The 24,336-nt window shown below is 37.6% G+C and overlaps 1 protein-coding gene across 1 annotated transcript in view; it reads right to left on the bottom strand.

The window, feature by feature from the left end:
* Window positions 1–970: 970 nt before the first annotated feature.
* Window positions 971–24,336, bottom strand: part of lrig3 (leucine-rich repeats and immunoglobulin-like domains 3) — a 58,725-nt gene continuing 35,359 nt past the window's right edge. The window contains exons 4-19 of the mRNA XM_020525180.2: window positions 18,953–19,081; window positions 17,851–17,994; window positions 17,540–17,683; window positions 16,987–17,130; window positions 13,431–13,574; window positions 12,000–12,080; window positions 11,047–11,118; window positions 10,561–10,632; window positions 10,188–10,351; window positions 9,644–9,964; window positions 7,761–8,042; window positions 7,082–7,531; window positions 4,966–5,124; window positions 4,190–4,336; window positions 3,838–4,092; window positions 971–1,693 (exon numbers count right to left, since the gene is read on the bottom strand). Coding sequence (XP_020380769.1) covers window positions 1,449–1,693; window positions 3,838–4,092; window positions 4,190–4,336; window positions 4,966–5,124; window positions 7,082–7,531; window positions 7,761–8,042; window positions 9,644–9,964; window positions 10,188–10,351; window positions 10,561–10,632; window positions 11,047–11,118; window positions 12,000–12,080; window positions 13,431–13,574; window positions 16,987–17,130; window positions 17,540–17,683; window positions 17,851–17,994; window positions 18,953–19,081 — 2,953 coding nt within the window. The 3' untranslated portion in view covers window positions 971–1,448. The remainder of the gene's footprint in view (window positions 1,694–3,837; window positions 4,093–4,189; window positions 4,337–4,965; window positions 5,125–7,081; window positions 7,532–7,760; window positions 8,043–9,643; window positions 9,965–10,187; window positions 10,352–10,560; window positions 10,633–11,046; window positions 11,119–11,999; window positions 12,081–13,430; window positions 13,575–16,986; window positions 17,131–17,539; window positions 17,684–17,850; window positions 17,995–18,952; window positions 19,082–24,336) is intronic.

The raw sequence follows: 24,336 nt of genomic DNA, 5'->3' as shown, positions 1-24,336 counted from the left end.
TCAAGTCAAGCAACAAATAATGACCTCCACAGAAATACTTACATGCCATGGAAGACAAAGAAATATAGATCTTGCACACTAACCTCATATCTGTTTTGAATGCACATAAATGCTTAAGAAAAAGCTTTAAGTCCCAAGCACTAGACACGCCATCATACATACAGTAACGACAGGGTAAGGATTTGCATCTACAAATACCTAAAAATAATACTTCTGATATAATCTAGGCTAACAGAATGTTACCATGAAGAGAGGCATTTACACTGTGGAATGAAGGAGAAAAGTGCATTTTTTTTGAAGCAAATGTAACTTACTCCAGACAGACAATTTATCTGCAAAGCCTATTGACTATGTAGCATGTCACCAAAAGTCTGAAAGTGCAGGGGATAGGGGGAGGAACACTTACTTTCTTGAAAACACATTTAGTGACAGAAAATAACAAATTAACTGCAGTGGTATTTTCATTTTATGTAGCTCAAACAATTAAACAACAACACAAAAAAAAGTGTTAAAAATTACAACCCATACTGCTCAGTAAAAGGATCACATTGGGTAAGATCTATAAATTAAGATACAATAACCTTAACCCGAGCAATTAAAGCTTCCTAATATACAACAGGCTTGATCTTTACATTTCGTATTGATCATTATGGTGCACTATGTATCTATATCAAAAATATTCGATGTAAACCAGAAATGTGGGTGCCTAATGTTCTGATGACAAAATGATGAGATAAAATAAAATTCATGAAATTAGGAAATATCTGTACTGCCACATCTCCCACACAAGGCACACTGCAGCCCAACACAGTATTTATAGGCTCAACATTTACCAGTGGAAATCTCCTATGTTAAGGTCATTTAATCATCTTTGGCAGCTGCAATGCTAATTTAAATGCATGATGCGAGTTACAAAGATTACGTAGCAAATAAATTCAAATCTGAACATAAATATGTGCTCCTTCAAATATATGGTTCAAAACAAATGCCATTTTATTGTCAACTTAGATGTGCAAACAAGGCACTACAATTCTGTCAGAAAGTCAGAACTAGCACCACATAACTAACATGCTGTACCGCCAATAATAAATTCTAGCATACTAATGAAGGTCAGTAAAAAAGCATCCCCTATTATACAAACATAGGTAAAATACTGGTTATTTACATAATTTACAGGTGAAAACTTATATTTCAGTAAAAAAAGTATAAAATAATAAAAAATATAGCAAATTCATCATACTTCAGAAGGATAGTGTTCTCAAAATAAAAGCATACGTCGCTAACGTTTCCTCTTGGTCCAACCATCATCAGTTTATGCCGATTTATAACCAGTTCATGATACAACTATTTCCTAAATCAAAGAATCGCTTTCCGCAATACGGCTTTATGAGGTAGTTTGTTCAAGTCTTTCTTTGGTGTAATAAATTTCAGTATGGTAGTTCGTCTGTCTACGTATTAACTCTGTAAGGCTGAAATACTGGAGTCCTGCATTTATGAACGTTGTGCTCATAAGTACTATTGTGCTGCCCAGTGACGGAAACTGGAGGATTGTCTGATTCTTCTTCAGCCTCAGAGTCAGTGTGGAATAAAGCTCGAGGATTGTGATGAAGTGTTAATGATGGAGATGCAGCTGGCTGGGTACAATCAGAATAGGGATCTTGAAGAGTTCTCCACAGAGGTTTTCCAAATGTCCCTGAAAACAGATGTAAAAGAAGCATTTTATCTTCCAAGTTAATTTCGTAAATTTTCAATCCATTTGTCTACACAACAGAGTTTTGAAAGCAAATAACATTCTGAAAAAAGAAATTTGCAGTTATTGACCATGTGAATAAAAACTCAAGCAACAGATATAGGCCACTGCAAAATTCTCAAAATGATAGCACCAAATATCAAGAATGAAGTAGTGCAAGATAGGGAATAAAGGGATATGGAAAGTGGGTGCGAAAGTGAAGTTGCAGCCATCAATGTCTTGAATTGAGGTGCAGATTCTAGGGGTCAAATAATCTACATAGGAGCAAATTATTCAGATGCTGGAAATCACAGCAGGTCAGGCAGCATCACAGCTCTGATAAAGTGTCATGTAGATTTGAAATGTCAGCTTGCTCTCTTCTCTCTGTGGATACTGCCTGAAGGGCCAAATAGTCTAACTCCTGCTTCTATGTCTTTTGTTCTTTGCACAAACAGAAATACAAATGGATGGCAAAGTTAAAAAGGTCTGTGTGTAGTATTGAACAAACAAACCCATTAACTATGGCATTTGAAAATTTTAACAAAAGCTTCTGCTGGTTGTTGGAATATTATAACAGAGGCCTACGAGGGGTAATGTACTAGTAGCCTGAAAAATACTGAAGCAATATTTGAATTTTTGTCATGACATATCTTATAGAAATCTGAACGGTCCACAGTAGATCCAAGTATGCTTGTTTTCAAAAGGAGCATGTCAAATATGCAGTTACTTTCAAATCTACTGAAGGATTTTAAGCTGGCAACATCTTAGAGTCGGGTGAAAGATAGGGCCACAAGATAAATGCCTTTCCCCTCCTATCCAGTGAAGCAGAAGGTATCTGTAAATTTTCAATCCTGAACAAAAGTAGAATTTCGAAAATCCACTGAACCACAAAGATCATAGTGTTCTTTGAACATTACTCAAGTTTCCAGTTTAGTTCTACCGACACAAATTTGTTCCTTTTTTAATCCAAGTTCAATCCTTCTTAAAAATGGAAAAATGGACATGGAAAATAAGCAGAGACACAAAATCTGCTGCATTTAAAAGGATTTAATTGAAAGTACTGTAAATCTTTCTTTCAATTAAAATAGGCCAATTTTTAGGTCAAAAAATTTACTGTAGCAATGTGATCATGCTTTGTAAAACAACAGGAATTCTGAATACGTAACTGATTCTTTGGTAGCAATTTATTCAGTGGATAGCTGAACAACACAGGCTGCTCAATCCCAAGTAATGCCATCAGTTTATAATGCAGTCAATGATTTAGGCAGGTTGATTAGGAAAAAAAAGACATTTTGCTTCTATGGCTCCGAGTTATGGAAAGAAATTGAAAGCAAACTGCCCAAAATTGCAGGTTTTTCAAGTGGAGCACATCCATTTCCACAATAAAAAAACTGGACAGAAACATAGAAAACATGGAAAATAGGTGCAGGAGTAGGCCATTCAGCCCTTCGAGCCTGCATCAACATTCAATACGATCATGGCTGATCATGTAATTTCAGTATCCCACTTCCACTTTCTCTCCATACCCCTTGACCCCTTTAGCTGCAAGGTCTAGCTCCCTGTTGAAGATATCTAACAAACTGGCCCCATAAGCTTTCTGTGATTGAGAATTCCACAGGTTCAGAACTTGAGGAGTGAAGAAATTCATCCTTATCTCAGTCCTGAATGGCTTACCCCTTATTCTTAGACTGTGACCCGCTAGTTCTAGACTTCTCCATGATTAGAAACAGTCTTCCAACATCTATCCTGTCCAATCCCATCAGGATTTTATATATTTCTATAAGAACCCCCTCATTTTTCTAAATTCCAGCAAGTACAAGCCCAGTTGATGCAGTCTTTCTTCATATATCAGTTCTGCCATCCCAGGAATCAGCCTGGGACGAAATCGCAATGCAATTTTAGAAATGCATATGCTTGTGCTTTAATTATCATAGCAAATAAATACTACTTTAATATGAAATCAATCCAACATTGCAATTTGAATATCATTTATTCGTGGCTAAATTGACATGTAAAAATATACTACAACATTCAAATTTGCTAACAAGACGGACACGCAACCTGTTCTTAATCCTTTCACTACATCATTGAGCGAACAAAATACGTACCACCATACATGGCTGCTGGTAGTTTTTCTGAATTTCTGCTTGAACCTGGAATGCCAATAGTAGTTCCTTTGTGCAGGGTTTGCACAGAATTGAACAAGTTTGAATTTGGGATCTGTACCATTATCTTTGCGATGGCCTGGTCAAAGGGGTCTTCTGGGGGCACTTGGGAATATTGACAATACTCCTTTTTCTTTGAATGTATGCTGGAGTCATCATATGCACTGGCACAAGCCACCACTTGATCAGAGCTTCCATCTGGTTGAAATAACAATAGTGAGATGTTTTAGCATGGCCAATGTCTCTGCATCTGCAGTATTCTGGTTTTGTACTAAAACACCTAGTTTGCATTTACCGTGTTGATGGATTCCTTCCAGCTGTCCAGAATCATACACAGTTCCTCCCATGTACACCGAGCCTGCTTGGTCTGGGTCATGAAAAACTAGTGGTTCAGCCATGCCTTCGAGATCAGTGTCGCTTCCATTGTCAATATGGCAAAGATCTTAAAAGAAAACACATTTACTAATAAGGCTGATCTATACAAAAAAAAATGTCGTACGATTTTTTCTAAAAATCTTCAACAAAATCAAGGTAAAGCTACACAAGTGGTTTTCGGAGAAGCATCTCAAATTCCTTCCTGTTGCTTGTCAGTAAACTGTTTGGGATGGGCAGCAGAAACGTTTTCTCATCTTCCCTCCATTAGACAGTCAACTGACATACTTGGAGATGCATCCACGTGAAAATCAACAAAGTATACTTAATTCTGTTTTAAACTGCTTTATCATTCTCCCTCTCTGGGCCTATCTACTCATTCCTCCCCCTTCCCCACCCATTCAGTCTTCAGTATACATACTATCTTTTTCCTAGCTGCTATCAGTTCTGAAGAATGGTCACTAGACTCAAAACATTAACTCTGCTCTCTCGCTATAGATGCTGCCAGACCTGCCCAGTTTATCCAGCAACTTTTGTTTTTGTTTCTTAATTTTGTTCTTGCTGTTTTGCTAGCAGGCTGGGCTGCTGAGTAGAAAGATTCTCAACTCCACTCCTTTAACGACTTAAGGCAAACAAAGACGGGTAGACGATTATGGGATGTTGAAGATTTTCTCCATGCTAACTAGCTTGAATGCTTACCATCACTTCCTCTATGCTGAAGTAAATATCCATTCATAGAAGCAGTCATAAGTTGATGGTGACTTCCAGCTTCCGATCGCCCATAGCCTTCCTGATGATCTGATAGCGTTCCCTGGGAAGACAAGTAGCTTGGGATATCTGCGGGTAAGTTTGTCTCATCTGTAAAAAAAGTATCATAATTTTAAATAATGCTACCGCCTGTGGTTTAATTATTAAAATAATTTATTTTAAATAAAAACTACCAAATAAAATTTCTCAAAAGCACTTTAGTTCCATGTAGAATAAAAAATATTTTGGTTCTAATGTATACATATCAAACGTTGCTGCTATTTCTTGAACACAGCAACAGTAGTGTTAATCACTTTTAGAAGTTATTCTATAATCTCTAAGTAACATGCTGATGTGTTTCATGTACTATGAACTTAGCCTTGTACATACTTTTTGTCATGTAACGTGCTGAATTTGAGATTCACAAGACAAGCCACAACGTCATGCAACTCTTCCATTAAGGAATCTAAAGTAGCAGCTAGTTAAGTTCTAGGATTCAGTCCATGAGTGCTCAGTATGATGCAGTATTCAGCTTTGCTGACATCAATTCCTGGATGTCATATCTGCAGTTGTGCTTAGTTAAGCCAATCACAGACAGCCACGATGCATTCAGAACAACTGGCCTCACGTTCTCCACTGGTCAAGCAAGAGTTCTTGTTTCTGAATTCTATTCAGAGAATCCTGCTGGAGGATGTTACAGACAGTGGAAGGCAGGATCAAGGACAATAATTCTCCCTTTGATCGAACTGTTTATAATAGCTGGATCTCAGAACAGAAGTCATGACAGTGAGGAATGAAAATAAAATCAAATACTGGCTTTATATTAATCAGGGGTGACATCCAGTGATGCTGCAATATTTCCCAGATATACATCACTGATGATTAAAATCTATTTGGTTCTTTCAGATTGTCAAAATAGTCAAAAACATTTGCAAATACAGGCAGCCCCTGGGTCGCAAACAGGTTCTGTTTTGGAGTCTGTTTCCAAGTCAATTTGTTCGCAGGCCGGAAAACAATACAGGACAACTTAAAGTAGCCATTCAAAAGTACAGGAATTGCTCGTATGTCATGTTTTTGAAATTACACCCATGTATGGGATTGCCTTCCTAAGCATTTATAAATTGGATGATCATAAATCAGGGACCCCATGTATTGGAATTAAGACATCAACATTGTAAAGTACACTTTTAATCCAATTTTTCTTCCACATTACTTTCATAATAAAAATCCAGAATATAGCGGCGGATAGCTATTTTAATTGCTTTGCCCATGGAGTCATTACAGTAGAAGCAATAAGCTTTACTTGCGGGAATAAATGCTGTAAAATGCTCCATCTCCAATGCTTTCAAAATGTTGCAGTATGTCATAACACAAAAATGTGACTACAGGTGCAAGTGATGAGTTAATTATCTTGGGAGCATTCATTATTTTTAAAGAGCGGGTGGGGTATCAGAACAGGTTAACTCAAAACAACAGAAGGGCTTATGGGGGGGAAAAAAAATCCAACTCCCATGATGGCATTATATCTTAACCTGCAACTTGAATAGCTGAGCTGTACGTGTCAGGAACATTTCAGGTCTAATTCCCAACACATACCGATTTACATGATCTCATTGGCAGCAGTAGTCAGAATGCTTTAACTGCTCCTCTGATGCTTGTATGAGAAGGTAGAAAACAAATATGAGACTAATCATGAATGATTCTCTCAGATGGTTAGCCAGTGGCTGGAAAAGTATAGTCGGGTGAAGTAAGGACAGGATCAAGTTGGGTTGTAATCATTACTATAGATGAATAGCCTGCCAATATTTACAGGTCAAGGTTCAGTCACATATTACAACCCCATTTCTTGAGTGAATTATATTCAGGGAATTGTAACCGGAAATAATCAATGCAATCAATCAGGAAAGTTGAGTATGAGAGGAAAGAAAGAGTGAAAGAAGCTTCATTTAAAAATGCACATTTCTTATTATTCTGGCTTCTAATTCTTCTCGGTTAGGAAAAAAACGAAAGGTAAAACTTCTGTGCTTTTAGTGTTAAATAATTACGAGTTTACAAAGCATTGTCACACCTGTGTTTGTAACACTGCAGTCCTCACTCTTCCTTCTTGTATGGTAAATAATAACCACCCAGACTAAAGAAGTGCCAACCACACAGCAGACCACTGCAATGATTACAATTCCAATGGTAGACCATCCATCCTCTTCAAATGGTGCAGCACTCTGTGTAGAATCGCAGTTTGCAATAGGAATTACATTCAGACGTATGTGGCCTCGTTCAGTGCCGAGTGTATTTGACATTTCACAAGTATATTTTCCAGCATCTTCCACGTTGGAGTCTACAATAATCAGAAGCTGATTTCCAGCAGCAAAGAAGTGCCGCTCAGTCACTGTTAAAGGACTATCATCTTTGGTCCAGTTTAACCTTGGAGGAGGACTTCCAGCAGCAATGCACTGTAGAACTGCGGTCTCGCCTTTTGCTACAGTTTTATCAACAAGAGGACGCACGAATGAAGGTGTTTCTGGTTTAAAAGAATATATCAGATTTTTATTTCTTATATTGTTATAATTTTAAAAAAAGCAATTAAAAATAATGCATCGGATATGTGCTGAAGGTCACAGAAGTTGCAAATGACAAAACACTAACTCAATGTAAGGTATTAAGAAAATCTTCCTTGTTCCATACTACATCACAAAAGCTACACATTTCTCTTGAAGTTTTATATCTGTTGAATGATAACATTGACTCACCAAGTACAGTGAGCGTTGCATTGGTTGAAATGGCTCCAGCGCTATTTTGAGCTGTGCAACTATAGATTCCAATGTCTTCTATCTTCACATCTACAATAAAAAATACATCGTCCTCTGGCATAACATGCATCCTTCTCTCTCGTGCAGCAGGGAAATCAGTACCACCATCCTTCTGCCAGGCTATCTGTGGTGTTGGATGACCAATCGCAGCACACTCTAAACGGGCCATCGCTCCTGCTCGAATAGTAAGATCTGTTGGTGATTTTGTAAATGATGGTAGCACTGCAAAACAAAACAAAATAAAACTTATGGAAGATATTGTACGCATATCAAATGGACAATTATTCGCATCTTAACCCGTGAGCTAAGAAAACAGAAAATGTCAGAAATATACCACCTTGGTAGGGGCAAAGAAAGGTGCTGTTTCAGGTGTATACGCATCAACAGAACAGATGAAATGTCACTATTGTTTCCACTTACAAATGATCTGTTAGAAATACACAGTAGGCCAGTCACCACATCTGAGAAGCAAGACAGGTAGTCAAGTTTCAACTGTTCTGTTGAAAGGTATAGAACGGCAATGTAGCTTGCTGTGTATTTTCTGCTAATGACATTTTGCTCGTTCACTTGTAGTTAAGATGGGAGCATCACTGATTTCCAGTTGTCATTTTTACATTGTCTGCTTTTATTTCAGATTTCCAGCATTTATTTTTGTATGCGAACTAGTGAAAGGCGCTCTCATTTTCTCCACCCCTTCACTCCACTATGCTATATTAATTTGTGATACTTTTTCACGAATACGAATTGTAGTTTTTGATGTGCAGTTGTTAAGACAACAGGAAATAAACTGGGAGTAATGCCAATTTCCCTCTCAGGTTAACAAGTAGGCAGAACCCAGCACATGTTGCTATAACAGATTTAACAAACAGCAAGTTTCATCCATACCATTTTTATGACAAGAAAATTGCAATCCAAGAGTATGGAATGGGGAAAACAAATAAAAATCAGAATTAACAGCAGGAAATCACACCAATATAAACTAGGACGCAGGATTACATTATTGTTGTAAAGTGATTGAAAGTTGTGAAGTTACGGAGTGCCAGAAGACATATAAGCAAACAGTAAATGCTACTGTTTCCTGATTTCCACTGTGTTCATTCTTGGGATTTATAATCATAGCAGAATAATGAAAGACTTAACTAAGTAAAAGAACAAAGACAGAAAAATACTGATCTGAAAATGCTGCTCCAACAGCACAACTTGTCAAATCAAATAAGTAGCATCATACTTTAAAAAAGCACTTAACCAAGATAACATTTGTAGTATTCTTGTAAAGGTCTCACCATAGTCAGAAGGCTGTGGATTTGAAGCCCCAGTCCAAGGCTTCCCACTCTCACCCTGATGCAATAAACAAAAAGGTCAGCAAGTCTTACCAGACCATAGAGTTTGATCTTGTTAGAGACACAACTGATGGTATTTTAACCTGAGCCTCAGGAAAGTGAGAGGTTGAGAAGGAGAGTCCTTCATGGTGACCTCGACCAGTATGGGAATAATGAGTGCAATACTGAGGGGAATGCTGAGATATTTTCCTTATTAGACTAAACGGTAATGGAAGAAAGTGCCTGGTACTTGATCTGTTTAAGAAATCCAAACAAATATAATTGCTTTGTCTGTGTGTACAAAACAGTTCATATACAAATAATTACTCTGAAGCATGAGAAGTGTTTCAAATACTTAAGAGGTGCGATAGAGAACAATTCCATACAGGATTTTGTGCGCAATTAAATGGCTGAGTGGAAAGCTCTGAATTCAATTTATTTAAAAAAATGAATATACCAAGTTTATCTTTCAATCTTTGATCAGGCAAAATTGTTGATACATACTGTTCACTGTTAGCTTGGCTTTGTTGGAGTAGGTTGAACCAAAATGGTTGGATATGACACACTGGTATTTTCCTTCACTACTGAAATTCACATGTCGAAGGCGCAAGATGGTAGTATATTCCATGACTTCGCCACCTTGTGACCGGAGATGTGCGTAGTTCTCAATCTCGCCATTATGAAGCACTTCATTATCCTTCTTCCAGGCAAATGTCATTGGTGAGTCACTGCTGCTCGCTGCTGAGCAGATGAAACTGACGTTGGAATCTTTTACAGCTGCTTGAGTTTCAGGCTGTTCAATAATCTCAGGTTTGGGGAAGTCATCTGTGAGGAATCATATTTCAATTAAATTTAAACTGAGCAAAATAGAACACCGACAGTAACTGTCAAAATATCTACATGCTAATTCAGATATGGACAGATGCTTTGTGCAAAAATGTGAATTAATAATATATTAAGAGTTACTCACATTGACCATATGCTTAATATTTTTATACAAGGGATTTAGAAAACTTTAATTAGCATTTTTAAGAAGTGCATCACATACCACATACAAAATCTTCTGGTTTGGTGGCAAATATGCTTTTTCCTTTCAGCCACTGGGGATGAGCACAACTTGCATTAATGAATGGTTGAAATCCATTATCTGTCACCCATTGATGCAGCCATTTTAGCTGGCAATCACAAAGAAGGCTTGTAGTGTTCAGGTACCTAAACGAACAGATGTTAAATACAATGCTAGTACAGTAAGTTCACAAAAGAAAACAAAATCAAACGCTATGGCTTGGAACTGAACATCATGAGTAAGATATTACACTGCAATGATTTAAATTGCTTTGCACTTCATATACCAAAGAGAGATTTAAATTTAGTTGCAGGCCTTTAGGTCATGTCAACATTTACAATCATGTCACACTTACAATTCATGAAGTTTCTTCATTTGAGAAAAGGTATTGCTTTGGACAGACATAATTGCGTTATTGCTCAGATCACTGTGGGAAAAAAATAAGAAAGGTACAGTGAAAGCTAATGAAATACTACACCTACTATTAACATTTTCTTCACACAGGTTTCAAATTTGTATTCCATTGTGCTGATCCAACTTTGTCAAATTTAAAATATTGGACTAAAAGTTTAAAACAAAAAGTGGCTGCTTAAAGGACTAGTAAACTTTGATTGCTTAAAGACTACTAATTATCACTTTACAATCAACTTGTGGTAAGAAAAATCAAATAAAAATCCACAGGCTTTTGGCATTGCTTTAGATACCCTACTTAGATATACTACAAATCAATACGCACTTAGTATAAAAGTGATTATTTACCACTTTATTAGCAAGTGCATGTTAATGATTTAACTGGTTGCAACACTCAGTACCATCTGTGATGGAATTACGGGATACTTACAGGTATTCAAGTGCATCCAGGCCAGAAAATGCTTTTCTTGTGATTGATCTAATTCGGTTTCCTTGTAGTCCCCTGGAGAATAAGCATTTAATTTTAATTACAGTGAAACTGAAATGTACACATTTGAATAAAATCAGCAGTATTAATGGAAAAGACAGGTGTTTGGAATAGATATACAAAAATCTTTTTCCTATATTTTAGTATCTGCAAACAGATCATACACTTGTTTGCAAAATATGCACTGCAACATCATTCTGCTAACTTAGTTGAAAGTGTTCAACTTTGAAGCTAAGATCTGCAGCTAAGTAGAAAAATCACAAACAAGAAAGCCCAGTTTTTGCTTTGTTTGCTTGATTTTAGGCAGACAGGCCTGGCTCGACATTTATTATCCAAACACAGCAGCTTCAAAGTTAAAAGTATTGTCCCTCATGTCCTTTTTAAAATCTTTACTATCTGACCTTAAAAATATGCCCCCAAGTCTTGAAATCAGCCACCCTAGGGAAAAGACACCTGTCATTTACCTCATCTATACACCTAATGATCTTACAAACCTCTATAAGGTCACTCCTCAACCCCTTATGTTCCAGTGAGAAAAGTCCCAGCCTATCTAACCACTCCTTATAACTCAAACCCTTCAGCCATTAGCAATGTCAGGAAAGATCTGCTCATGACATGTACAGTGGCTTTGGATATTTTATTTCCATCATGTGTCCTGGTACACTGAGTAAACAATTACATTCTTGCTTCCGTCACCAGAGACTTACAGGGTCCTGAGTATGTTCCATACCATAGGCTCACTGAAGGCTAAGTAACTTGCTTCAATATTTTGAAGTTTCTTCTTCTCTAGCTCTAGACCTAAATTCAGGTTACACATACACAAACCATTAAACTGACACCAATCCTAAGTTGCTTAGCAATCACAAACAAGCATTATAAACAAAATAAACACTTACAATTTCTTAAGCTTGCTCAATTCAGAGAAAGCCCCATTCATATCCTCAATAGTCCATGATATTTCATTGTTTCTCAGGTCTCTATTTGGGTGGATGAAGAAAAGAAATTAGGTAATAGAAAAACAAACATTTTCCAAAACATGGAACAGATGGGACATCTGATTTGTTAAAGCTGGCTATGCAAAAGTCATTTGAACGAAGACATATTTCTATTGCCAAGGACTGAAACTCAAAAACAGATATGACTGTACAAATGGTGTGTTGATTAATTTCTTCAAGCCACTTCTATTGTTGGTCAGATTTCAAAAATTAAAAAAAAACTCAACATCTGCCTTTGAGTCGTAATTCTTTTGACCTGTGCAGTCACCTAATCGAGGCAAAATCTACTCGCAAGCACAACATTTGGAAGCAGCCAGCTTTCCAAAATGCTGCACGACCTGCTGAGTATTTAAAGCATTTTCAGCTTCACTTTACTTCCTAAGGAAATGTTTTGTAATGCCTACCCAGAATCCTGTTTGCCCTGGCAGTGGGTTCCACTTTTTGAGGAACCAATGCATTGGTGAGGACAAGGTCAATTAGATTTTAATCCTTGAGCTTCTCGCAGCACTTGCTGCAGGTCCCGTTTATTAAGTATGTCTTTGGGCTCAGTAGTACTACAACAGACACTCGATAATATGTTTACATTTCCCAAATGGATTTCATTCTGTGGCCTTGCTGCCTGCAATACTTCTTCCAATGGTAATCAGGAGGTTTCCTTGCTGGTCTTTGACATGATGCCATGAAACTTCATGGGGTTCAGAGTCCATGCCAAAGACTCCCAGGGCATCCCCCTTTCGACTGTGTGCCGCAAAATCATTTCCTTCGGTGGATCTGCCCACTCAGTGGGCTAGGATACATCCAGATGTGGTTATGGGGTAATGTGGGACATTAGCTCCTCGGTATAATTTGGTAAGTATGACCAAGTCAATGCTTAATGCATGCTGAAGAGCAGCCTGATTTTTTGGACACGGGGAGGAATCAAGAAATAAAGGTGTGCATTAGGTGGGCAAAAATAAGATGAATGAGGATAAAGGTATTGGGACACCAGACATAATGCTCCAGGTGCAAGAAGTGAAGCCATCAAACAGGATTTTCTGACATAACTGGAAAGTTCAGAATGCAAACAGATGAATGCAGTCCAACTCAGCTGGATGACAGGGGAAATGGCGCGGTCAAATGCCTAAAGGGACAGACAGGTTAAGTAGGATAGGTGAAAGTAGTTTGTTACTGCCACTGTCCACAGGATGTCCCGTGGAACTAATAGCACTGTGACAGGATAGAAGCTTGGCTGGAGCACAAGCACCAAGAAAAGAGACAGGCAAACACAGCTTGAAATGAACGTGTGTTTCACAAATAAATTGCTAGTTTTTCAAAAAACAAAATCAAACTTACAGGCTGTGCAAGCTGGAAAGTCCTCCAAAGGCACCATCAGCAATGTAGCTGACTTGATTGTTTCCAATATACAGCTGTCCAAGGAGGCTCAGGCCAACAAAGCTGAAATCTTCTAAACGTGTCAACTCATTGAACGAAACATCTCTGTAAATGGGGAAAAAAATATATATTTTACATTGCGAACAACAAAAATACAAGATTCATCCTGGTTGCATTTAAGTAGTTTCAAATTCAATTTTCCAGTGATTCAACAAGTTTACCTAGTGACCAGCTGGACAACACAAACTAGGAACATGTCAACTTTAGTCCCCAGCCAGATCCGAACTATGTAACCTCATATACTGTGGCAGCAATATCAAGACCAAGATAAGACCTGGAAGCGGTACACTTGTGAAGTCCAAATCAGACACTGTAGTTTACACATGAACATTTTCTGTCCTAAATATCCTGCTTTAGCCCTGCAACCACCCGTTTTCATTCAGCCTGTGCTAGTTGCTTTCTTAAAATTAGAGATTAGCTTTTCCTTACTCGAGCACATATACCTCTTGCTTTTTATTCACAATGAGTTCAAACCAAAAGTGTACAGTTACGAAAGTTGGACAGACACAATCTCCAATTGTAACACACCATTTTGCCTTATTTGACTTCCTAGAACTAGAGTCAACAGAATTCCTTCTTTGCTGCACTGAAGGCATGCTGATCCAAAAGAGTTTCATATAAACACCAGAAAATTCCTCTCCTTCCCTATTAGCAATACATTTTTCTCAGACTACACAGGTCTCCTAACATTACTGCTCTATTTTTGCTACACGCCATTGAAACTTGTTGACAAAAGTTTCCTCTCTTGCACTATGAAAACAAAACTCCCAAAAATGTAATAACACCCCCTCAGTTCCTCAATCGTAGAATGTTCTCAGGATGGAGCTTGGAAAAAACAGAGGGAGAGAAAAAAGGGGGAAAAATTATTTTTAAAAAAATTAGGTACTCCAGGAGATATCTAGCAGCATCTAATTTAAAGAAATGAAGTGTGCTTAATTTTGTTAATATCAGTGCAACCACAATGTCCTAGCTATTTTGTATTGTGGTAATGCATCAGTGAGCCAGAAAGTTAATAGGAGGGTTTACCCTCAAAGATCAGTGTTCCATATTGCTCCATCAGAGTCCTATCAATCGAATTCATTCCTGCTTAGAAGATGGTGTCTATATCAATTGTCTAATTAAGATCCAGCTTGTGATGTTACACTGCGAAATCAATATTCTGCAGCATAGCAGTAAACTTGTACACTCGGGTTTACTAGCTCTTGGAAATGCTCCTAGAAACGTGTATGGATTTAAAATAACAAATGATGTCCAGGCAGAAGTGACATGAAATGAATTAAGTATTAACACGGATTAGGATTATTAGAAATGTAGCATGGGGCCTGATAAGCAAAAGACATATTCCTGAATGGAACTGCTGCAACGTTCATCACTGAAGAAATGGTCTCCATAAACAAGTTATTCAGGTTGTGTACATGGGGCTGGATTTTACATTTCCAGTAGCATGGGGTAGGTAGAACAGAAACTGAGCAGTCATCATGCTACCGCTGTGCCTGATCACTGAATCAAGTGCGAGTTGGTCAATTAGTGGCCATCTAGTCAAATAAAGGTGGAAAAGGAACACTCTGCGTAGTTAGGAGTCTTACCTGCTGCATCATCCAGCAGAGGGCTTACGCTGCAAATTGGGAAAAAGTTGGTCATGGTTTCAAATTTAAAGCCAACCCCGATCTCAGAATCCATTTTTTAAAAAGTTTTTTGAGTCGATTACAAAATAAACAAACATACAGATGTTGCCACTTCTGCGAACAGAATCTATCATTCAGTCATGATCCCAGTGTCAGACCTCTTCTACTGCTCATGTACCATCTGGTCATAAAACACACTCACACTTCCAAGGTTTAAAAACTTGGAATATGCGGACGGCAATGAAAAATTGCAGATGATGGGTCATTAGCAAGCTCAATATTTTAAGCGCTGGTAATTTCAAAGCGGCAACAGGTTTTTGATTTGTTTGCTCATCTTCTGTAATTGGAGGGATTGTCCTGAGACAGTTTGATTGCTCGACCTTTAAAATCCAGGCCAAAATACACAAGTGTGTTGTAACTTAAACTAAGCTACTATTGGACAAGCACCCCAATATTTGCTAGTTAAATGGTTCTTATTCAAATGATTGTCTAAAAGTGGCAACCCCACTATTATAAAAGCGAGCACTTGTGTCCAATTACCATCCAGCACACTCATCTCTACAGGGTCACATGGTCATGAGGTACACCACGCTGATGGGCAAAAGGATTACTTGAGTTATTGAATCTAACGGGACACTGCCAGTAAGGCAGTGAGGATATCCCCCAGGAATTTAAAGAAATCTCTCTTCAGAGGTTCAAGGTACTTGCCAATCAATTAGCTTTCACAGTACCACTGGTTCCCTAAACCGCAATCCCTCTAAACACATCACCTACACTAGAATATGGAGATTACTGTCATTGCAATTAACCAAAAGGTATCCATTGTCAAGTAACTAATTTTTAAACATTGAAGCAAATTAACTTTACTGAAAGGTTTTCTACACCTCATTATCACACTATTGGGAAACCTCAAACTTAGTTCCAAAACATTCTTCACAGCCAATTTTACACGTGTAACCACTGTTGCTATTCAGACTACTAAAACAATCAACTGAACACAGCAAAATACAGCAAACTTGGATTTAACCGGCACCTTATGAACGAGCAGTCTCAATAAACTGGCACATATTACGTTCCTCAAATTCCAGATGTTTGCTGTATTTTTGTGCTCTCCAAAACGTCCGAGTGGTCAGTTGAGGGTATGAGCAAGAAGGCTCTCTACCATTAAGTTTTATTTAAGACAAAGTTGCGTTAATATTTAAGTGATTTATATTATAAATAGAGTAAAACAGCGATATACATATCCCCTGCATTATGCTTCTGTTACTTGGTGTATTTTTACATTGATTATGTTGACCTCTCGATTATCTGGAATATTTGCTCAACCAATACACTCCTGGTCCAGATAATAAAAAGTCTGCAGTACGAATGCGGCAAGTGGTCAATTAATTTGATTTTGATGATGTTAATTGAGACGACCATTGACCACAAACTCAGAAAACTCCTGTTTTTTTCTTCTTCTAATAATGCCTTTGGGTCTTTTGTATCCCATGAGGAGGCAGGACCTCACTAAGTGCAAGACAATCTATTCCACAATTGGTCAATGCTCTTCAGCAGGATGCCTAGTTGCTTATTATGTTTTACAAATTAAAGAATATTAAGTCAGTACAAATCAGATTTGTGCTGATAGCCGTAAAATTAAAAATAGACAAAAACAGCCCAACAAACAAGTCACTTGTACTTTGAAAATAAATCTTGCATCTTACCTCTCCTAAGAAACACTGCTTTGGTCATCTTAATGAAAAAAAACTTTAAAAAATACCCTCAAACACAAAGCTAATGTTTTGGCTTGATATCTGGAGTGGAACTGGAATAGAATAAAAGCTACTCACAGCTCACTGAGTTTCTGGCAGAACTCCCAAGCATCTGGGCTGATCCTGTTGATGGCATTCTGGCTGAGGTTAAGTTGTTGCAACATGAGCAAGCCATACAACCATCCTTTCGTTACTTCTGTCAGATTGTTAAAATCTAGTTGTCTGGGAAAAAAAAATTAAAAAAGTCATCTGGAATTACCCTGAAAAATAGGTTTCATTATTTATTTTATCCATGTATTACACAGTTTAAAAAACTTGGCAAAGGCAACTTAAAAAGATAGAGGCCATGTGGCTGGATTCTCTGGAATGAGACCCAACTGCCAAAGCTGCGAGGCCAAAAAGGTAGAAAGCAGCTCATTTTACAAACAAGTTTTTACGTATTTTACTGAACCAAGTACTTTGTTTAAAAAAAATCATTTTCTGGGTGCAGACTCAAATGAAGCAGTTTCATAATGTGCAAAGATCTGAACAAAAAATCTTTTACTGCATCTAAGATTCAAAATGAATTCTATTTTGGGCTTATGAATTGTTCATATGAAAACCATACTAAGTAATTAAAAACAGTTCTCACAAGGTCTCGATGTTACTCAGTCCCCAGAAAGCTCCATCCATGAGTTTACTAATGCCATTTCTTTGCAACTTCAGAGATTTCAAAGCACTAAGTCCTTGAAACGTAAGGCCGTCCACTTTTTTAATTTTATTGCGGCTAAGTTCTCTGCAACAAAATAAAAATAAGAGTCTGGAATGGCAAAGCAACAGATTTTTCCACTTAAAACGAAACTGAATAAGTAGTAAAATGAACATTTAAACCTGAAATTCATAGAAAAAAACTAAAATTTGCTACTGCTTTTTCAAATTTTGAAATTAAATAAATGAACTTACAACTGTTGAAGATGTGACAGCTTAAACATCTTTGAAGGAATAGCTGAAATTTTGTTCCGGTTTAGTTTTAGAATTTGTAGTGTATTGGAAAGATTGTCAAAGCAACCAGGGTCCAAAGAAGTTATTTTGTTATTGTTGATGTACCTAAACAATAATGCTCACAATTAAGAAACTGTAAAGCTACTCCAAAAACATTTGCAGAAGTGTCCAGTGAATAAATTTAATTTGATTTCTCAGCTAGTCAACACTTTTGCATCCACCACCTTCCAAAAATCTTTAAAAATACATTACAGACATCATCCCATTCATGAGATGCACATCAGGAAAATCTTTGTTGTTTCAATCCCTAGACTATGTTGGATTAACGGATTACTGCTCAGGTGACAGCCAGGCCAAACGAGCTGACCTAAGTGCCTTACCAGCCAGTGACTTCACCTTAGATTACCTCACACCAAGTTACCTCTACTGGAATGAGAAGCTAGAAGTCAAGTGCATCCACACTGAATCAAACTGCTTGCCAACACTTGCCTAACCTTGAACATGAAGAATGAACATTCAGGCAATGAAGCATTGCGAACCAGCACAGGGAACAAACCCAGTATAATCAGTACCTTCAAAGGCCAGGAGAAAAGTTCTAGTTGTTTGGTTGTACAGAATTCTAACATTTCTGAAAGAGACACATTTTGTCCAAGCTTTTCTCTCCTTAAAAAAGGCTCCTACTTTCTACTTCATTGGCTTGAAGTCCATTTGTTCTAATTATGCTTCTGAAGAATCGGGGGCGGGGGGGGCTTTATTCCATATCATATGTATAAAATAGATCCAAATGACCACCTAGCTACTTCTTATAATTGTCATGTCTAGCGTAATGCAGGAAGAAATCTTGGAAGGACTCTTCCAAGGGAGATTTACTGCATTCAACAGAATTTGCATGGTGAAAGGCAGCCGTGTAAAATACAATCACATATTTTGAACAAGGTTAGGTTGAAAAGGCTCGCTTAATATTCAGTTTCCTCTGTACATTCTGAAGTTCTACCTATCCGCTAAAATATAATTCATTTACCACAACTAGCACAAAATGTTTAAAATTAGACAATATACTTACAGGTATCGAAGTTGCAAAGGTGGAAATGGTTCCAATTCAGTAATATGATTATTACTAAGATCCAGTGTTTCCATAGACTGAAATGGCATCAGTTGCTCAGATCGTACCTCAACAATTTTATTATTGGACCTGTGGTAAAAATAAAATCTGATGAACAAAAACTACTTTAACAGAAGTACAAGCTCTTGGATTCAAGTACATATTTATTAACTTATTCTTAGCATAAAAAAGCCACATAGAACTTCAGTGTGAGTACTCTTAACAGTTTCCTGTCAAAAGGTGCAACAAAATAGCTTAGACAAGGAATGATGAAATAATCCAAACAGAGGTGTGCTCCGAGAAAACCAATCTCTTCTTGTGTGTAATGTAAGCAGCACAAGTTTGCAGCAGTGAAAATGTTGATAAATTATTTGTGGAGTTTCCCTCATTTCTAGAGTAAAGTTACCAATTTGCAGACATATACAATAAGCAGCACTCTGTACAGGGGACTAGAACTAACTTCTGGCTTGAAAACTGTCTCACTTGCTGTCTGTGCAGTTTCATTATTTATGGGCAAGTTTCAAATAGTTGCAGCAATCAACTAAATTTTATTGCTGTCTTGTTATAGTAAATGCCCAAATGATAGCATCATGGATGATTATTAAAGGGGACCATTAGAAAACTCTGCAGTTTTCCACAACTTATAACTTACATAACTAAATACTTCTAAAACATGTATCAACAATTTATGGATGATTACTTGCAAACTTGATTTATTTATAAAGGGAGTTTATTTATTTAATACAAGCAAAGTGCAACAAACTCTATGTTGCCCATGCTCCATACACTCTAGATTGTAGCAAAAACTTAACAGCCACTTTTAATTCAATTCCACTGGTATGCATGTTATTTCTATGAAGTAATAGCTCACACTAAGTATGTACATAGTTTCTGTTAATGATAGGTTAATTGAGATTTTAACATGCTAACATACTAAAATTGCAACTTTAAAACAAATGCTTTGACTTAATACAAGCAGTCAAGCTCAAGATGATCAACTTCCCATGTTCTAAACAGAATCCATCTGCCTGTTTCCTCTAATCCACTGATTGCGACTGGGCATGGTTATTTATTTTGTATTTGCACTGAACTGAAGGATGAGACTTTTTTTATACTACAATAATGCAGATTACACTAACAAACCAACAACACATGAGGATGTTTGGTGGAAGTTTGAGAAGTGGGAGTAGGAATAAAGTGCAGCAAACACTAACAGTACAATCCAAGAAACAGAAATCCCTCCATCTGACGGTTTCAGGGACTGATGCATTGCATGGTGCAGCATGAATGAATGGGAACTTGAAAATTTCCAGCTTCAGCAATTATTCTAATTTGAGCACATGAAGCTTCAGCACTCTAAGGCTAGGAGGAGAGGGAGAAAACATTAACAACCTTTTCTTGATCACTGGTTCTATTACAAATAGCTATGCGATAAGATCAGATCGGCTCTTATTGATCTTCAGAGCTGAACTGTCAGTCAATATCTGCTGTACAATGACTTGTGAACAGCTGTCATTACCACCCATGAAACTGGTACACAAGTTGCAACTTTTGAGAGAGGCAGCAACAAAATCAGAGGAGAAGGCTGAGACAAATCAAAGAGCAAACTACAAATACAAAGGGAGAGAAACCAAATAAACATTTCTCTATTTTAGCTTGCTCCAATCTAGAATCAGAATCATAGAGCATATAAAGGGGACCATTCAGCTTGACATGTCTATGCTGGCTCACAGCTAGCACCACAGATTATTTCTACACCCTACTCTACTCACTATACGCTGGAAATTCATCATTTTTAAATATTAGTCTAATTGATTAATTGATTGATTTATTGTTGTCACATGTCCCTAAATACAGTAAGAAGTGTTGCTTTGGATGCTGAATGGGCAGGTCACACCATACAAAGTGCATCAGGGTAACAGAACAAGGTGCAGAATACAATGTTACAACCGCAGGGAAGATGTAGACAGAGATTCCAGAACCACCATCTGTGAGGTCCATTCAAAAGTCTGGTAACAGCAGGGAAGAAGCTGTTCTTGAATCTGCTTGTACATGTATTCAAACTTCTAAAGCTTCTGCCAAAGAAAGAAAGTGGAAGAGAGTATAATTGGGTTGGGACAGGTCTTTGATTATGTCAGTTGCTTTCCCGAGGTAGCAGGAGGTATAGATGGAGTCAATGGATTTGCGTGATGGACAGGGCTGTGTTCATGATGCTCTGTAGTTTCTTGCAATCTTGGGAAGAGCAGTTGCCATACCGCGTTGTGATGCATCCAGATAGGATGCTTTCTATGGTGCATCTGTAGAAAGTGGTAAGTGTCTTTGTGGACATGCCCAATTTCCTTAGCCTCCTGAGGAAGTAGAGACATTGCTGTGTTTTCTTGGCCGGTGTGTTGATGCAGGTGTACCAGGACAGATTGTTGGTGATCATCACTCCCAGGAACTTGACACTCTCAGCCAGATCAGGTTGTAAGGCAAATCAGGTGTAGCAGCAGTGAGCCATGTCTCTGTTGTTTAACGCTTCAATTGCATCCATTTCTACTACCATTTCAAGCAGTGCATTCTAGATCTTAATAGCCCATGCAGTATTTTAAATCTATGATCCTTGATTACTGACCCACTTGCCATTGGAAATTGAACAAGATGGAAAGAACCTATCAAAACCTCTCAACTTTCCATTTTTGCACAGAGAACAATCTTGGCTTCTCCAATTTCTTCAAATAACTCCAAGTCCCCATTCCTAATAAATACCTTCTGCACATCTGTAAGGACCTGAACTTCCTTCAAGTATGGAAACAAGAAGAATACAGAATAGTCCAGTTGAGGCATGACTATTTTTGGAGTACAATACCCCCAACTACAAAGCCAAGCATTTTAACTGCCTTATTAAAAGGTATCCTGCCACTTTCAAAGATTTGTGAATTTATGTGCCAGATCTTTCAATTCTTACATCATCTTCAAAATTTAGACTACATTAACTCTCCATGCTGCACCTCGTAATGCACTAAATCACATGGCCATTTCACCAGATTGTGCTCATACAGCTAAAGTCTACTCTTAGCACCAACACAAAAACAGAAATCTCAGCAGATCTGGCAGCATCCGTGAAGAAAAAAAAATCAGAATTTACATTTCAGGTCCAGTGACCCTTCCTCAGAACACTATTAATACATGCCCCATTTACATCATCGTCAAATTTTGCATTGCCTGCAATCTTCAAAACTATACTCAAGTCCAAGTTATTTACATACAGGAAAACAAATATCAGTTATGATACTTGAGGATTTCTACAGCACACTTCTCTCCTACGTTTTACCTTCTATTGCCTGGCTAATTACTATGATTTACTATGCACATCTGCATTTGAGTAAATCAATTATGTGGTACTCTCATATGCCTCTTGAAAGTCCATATATTCAGCATGCATCTCATTACCTTTATCAATGTTGTTACCACAATATATAGAAAGGAGTTTGGCCAGCAACAAATTTCTATTAGTATTTTGTATTATTCCTTGCTTCTTCAATTCAGTGCAACCAGTAAAAAGAGTGTGCTCACAGCAGCTTTTTTTTTTTGAATGGACTTATAATAATGATGCCACATCTAAACCTAACATAATTATGAAACAGTGTGTTACTTGTAAAATTGTGTGACATAACCACACTGCAAATACAAAGCAGTCAACTCTTCCAGGATCACACATTGATTTAAAGATTCAGTGCCTGATTTATGGCTGCCACTTACCTAGTGAATTTGAAACAGCAGAACTCCGTGCACTGTGTTATTCAACTTCACAATATAACAGCAGCAATACGTGACAGAAACAACACGCTTACTCCTCACCGCATAAAGCAAACCTCAGCACACAATTATACAGTCCCTGAAGGGTCCAGGGTTAGTTCTTTCAATAGGTTTATGACATATGTTATGCAATATACAAGACTGTTAAACACAGGCACCTAACTCAGCATAATCTGTTTCTGTATTTAGTATGAGCTCTGTACTCATCCTATAACCATTTTCCATGTTTCATGATTATCTCCCCCGTATTTCTTTTGCTCCATGTCACAGCATTACTGCTGGTTTTACACTAAAAAGTGAACAATAGTTGAACTGAGGTTGATACACAAATGTAACAAATCAATAATAATCAAATCTCCAGGGAACGAGATGAATACAAAAAAAGTGAGGATGTGACTGAAAATGCCTGTGTTATCCAATAGTTTATATACCACATCACCTTTTATATCTCTTCAAAAACTCTATTTAGTCACTTCCTGAACTTGTAGATAATCAGCCTATGAACACTTGCAACAGATTCATTCGCTGAATTCAGGAAATTTAAGACTGAAGAGTCACAATGAAAAAATGCTCTGGAAAAAGAAACAGGCTTTTCCCCCATCGGTGGTCCTGATGTGGGATAAAATGGCAACAAGGCATCTCAAACTTAAGAATCTAAAGCAAGGTTTCTGTTACTAGCCAACAGGTAACTAGCTACAATGTATATTCATGGGTACAGAACAAGGCAGAAGATTGCTCACCTTTGGTTTTAGTCAATGTTTAAGCTTTAAAAAAAAACTGTAAACAACTTCAGTGCAGAATTTCTTCATTATGAATTTGCTATAGTGACCAGAAGAATTCTTTCCCACAGAGGAGTACAAAAATGATGCAAGGTTGAGAAAAGCAAAGAGGTGGGATATGACTTTTCAATAAACAATAGGTGTCCTGTGCCCAATGCTTTTTTTTGTTTTGTTTATGGCTCCTAAGATCTTTTAGGAGTCAACTGAACAACAAAAATACAATAATTCACTCAAGCTGTTCATTACTGATAATTTCAAACAGCTGAAAAACATTTCAATGAACTGCATTTTCAAAACTATGATGTGAGCTTCACATATTGCAATTCTATTGTTGGTGGATGAAACAACTGGGAATATTTCACAGATCAAACCTAAGACTTTCCAGGGTTTAATGACAACTACTCATGAGCAACTGTGGAAGTTCTCCTCTCTTCAGTTTATTAAAAACCAGAGTCATAGAGTTGTACAGTACAGAAACAGACCCTTAGGTCCAACTTGTCCACGGTGATCAGATGTACTAAATTAATCTAGTCCGATTTGCCACCATTCGGTCCATATCCCTCTAAACCCTTCCTATTCATATACCTATCCAAATGCCTTTTAAATGTTGTAATTGTACCAGCCTCCACCACTTCTTCTGGCAGCTCGTTCCATACACACACCACCCTCTGCTTGAAAAGACTGCCCCTCAAGTCTCTTTTGTATCTTTCCCCTCTCACCTTAAATCTATGCCCTTTTGCTTTGGACTCTACCTGGGAAAAAGACCCT

The sequence above is a fragment of the Rhincodon typus genome, chromosome 18 (assembly GCF_021869965.1).
Source record: "Rhincodon typus isolate 14 chromosome 18, sRhiTyp1.1, whole genome shotgun sequence".
Taxonomy (NCBI): domain Eukaryota; kingdom Metazoa; phylum Chordata; class Chondrichthyes; order Orectolobiformes; family Rhincodontidae; genus Rhincodon; species Rhincodon typus.
Note: the sequence above shows the minus strand (reverse complement) of the source record. Positions and strands in the feature narration are given on the sequence as shown.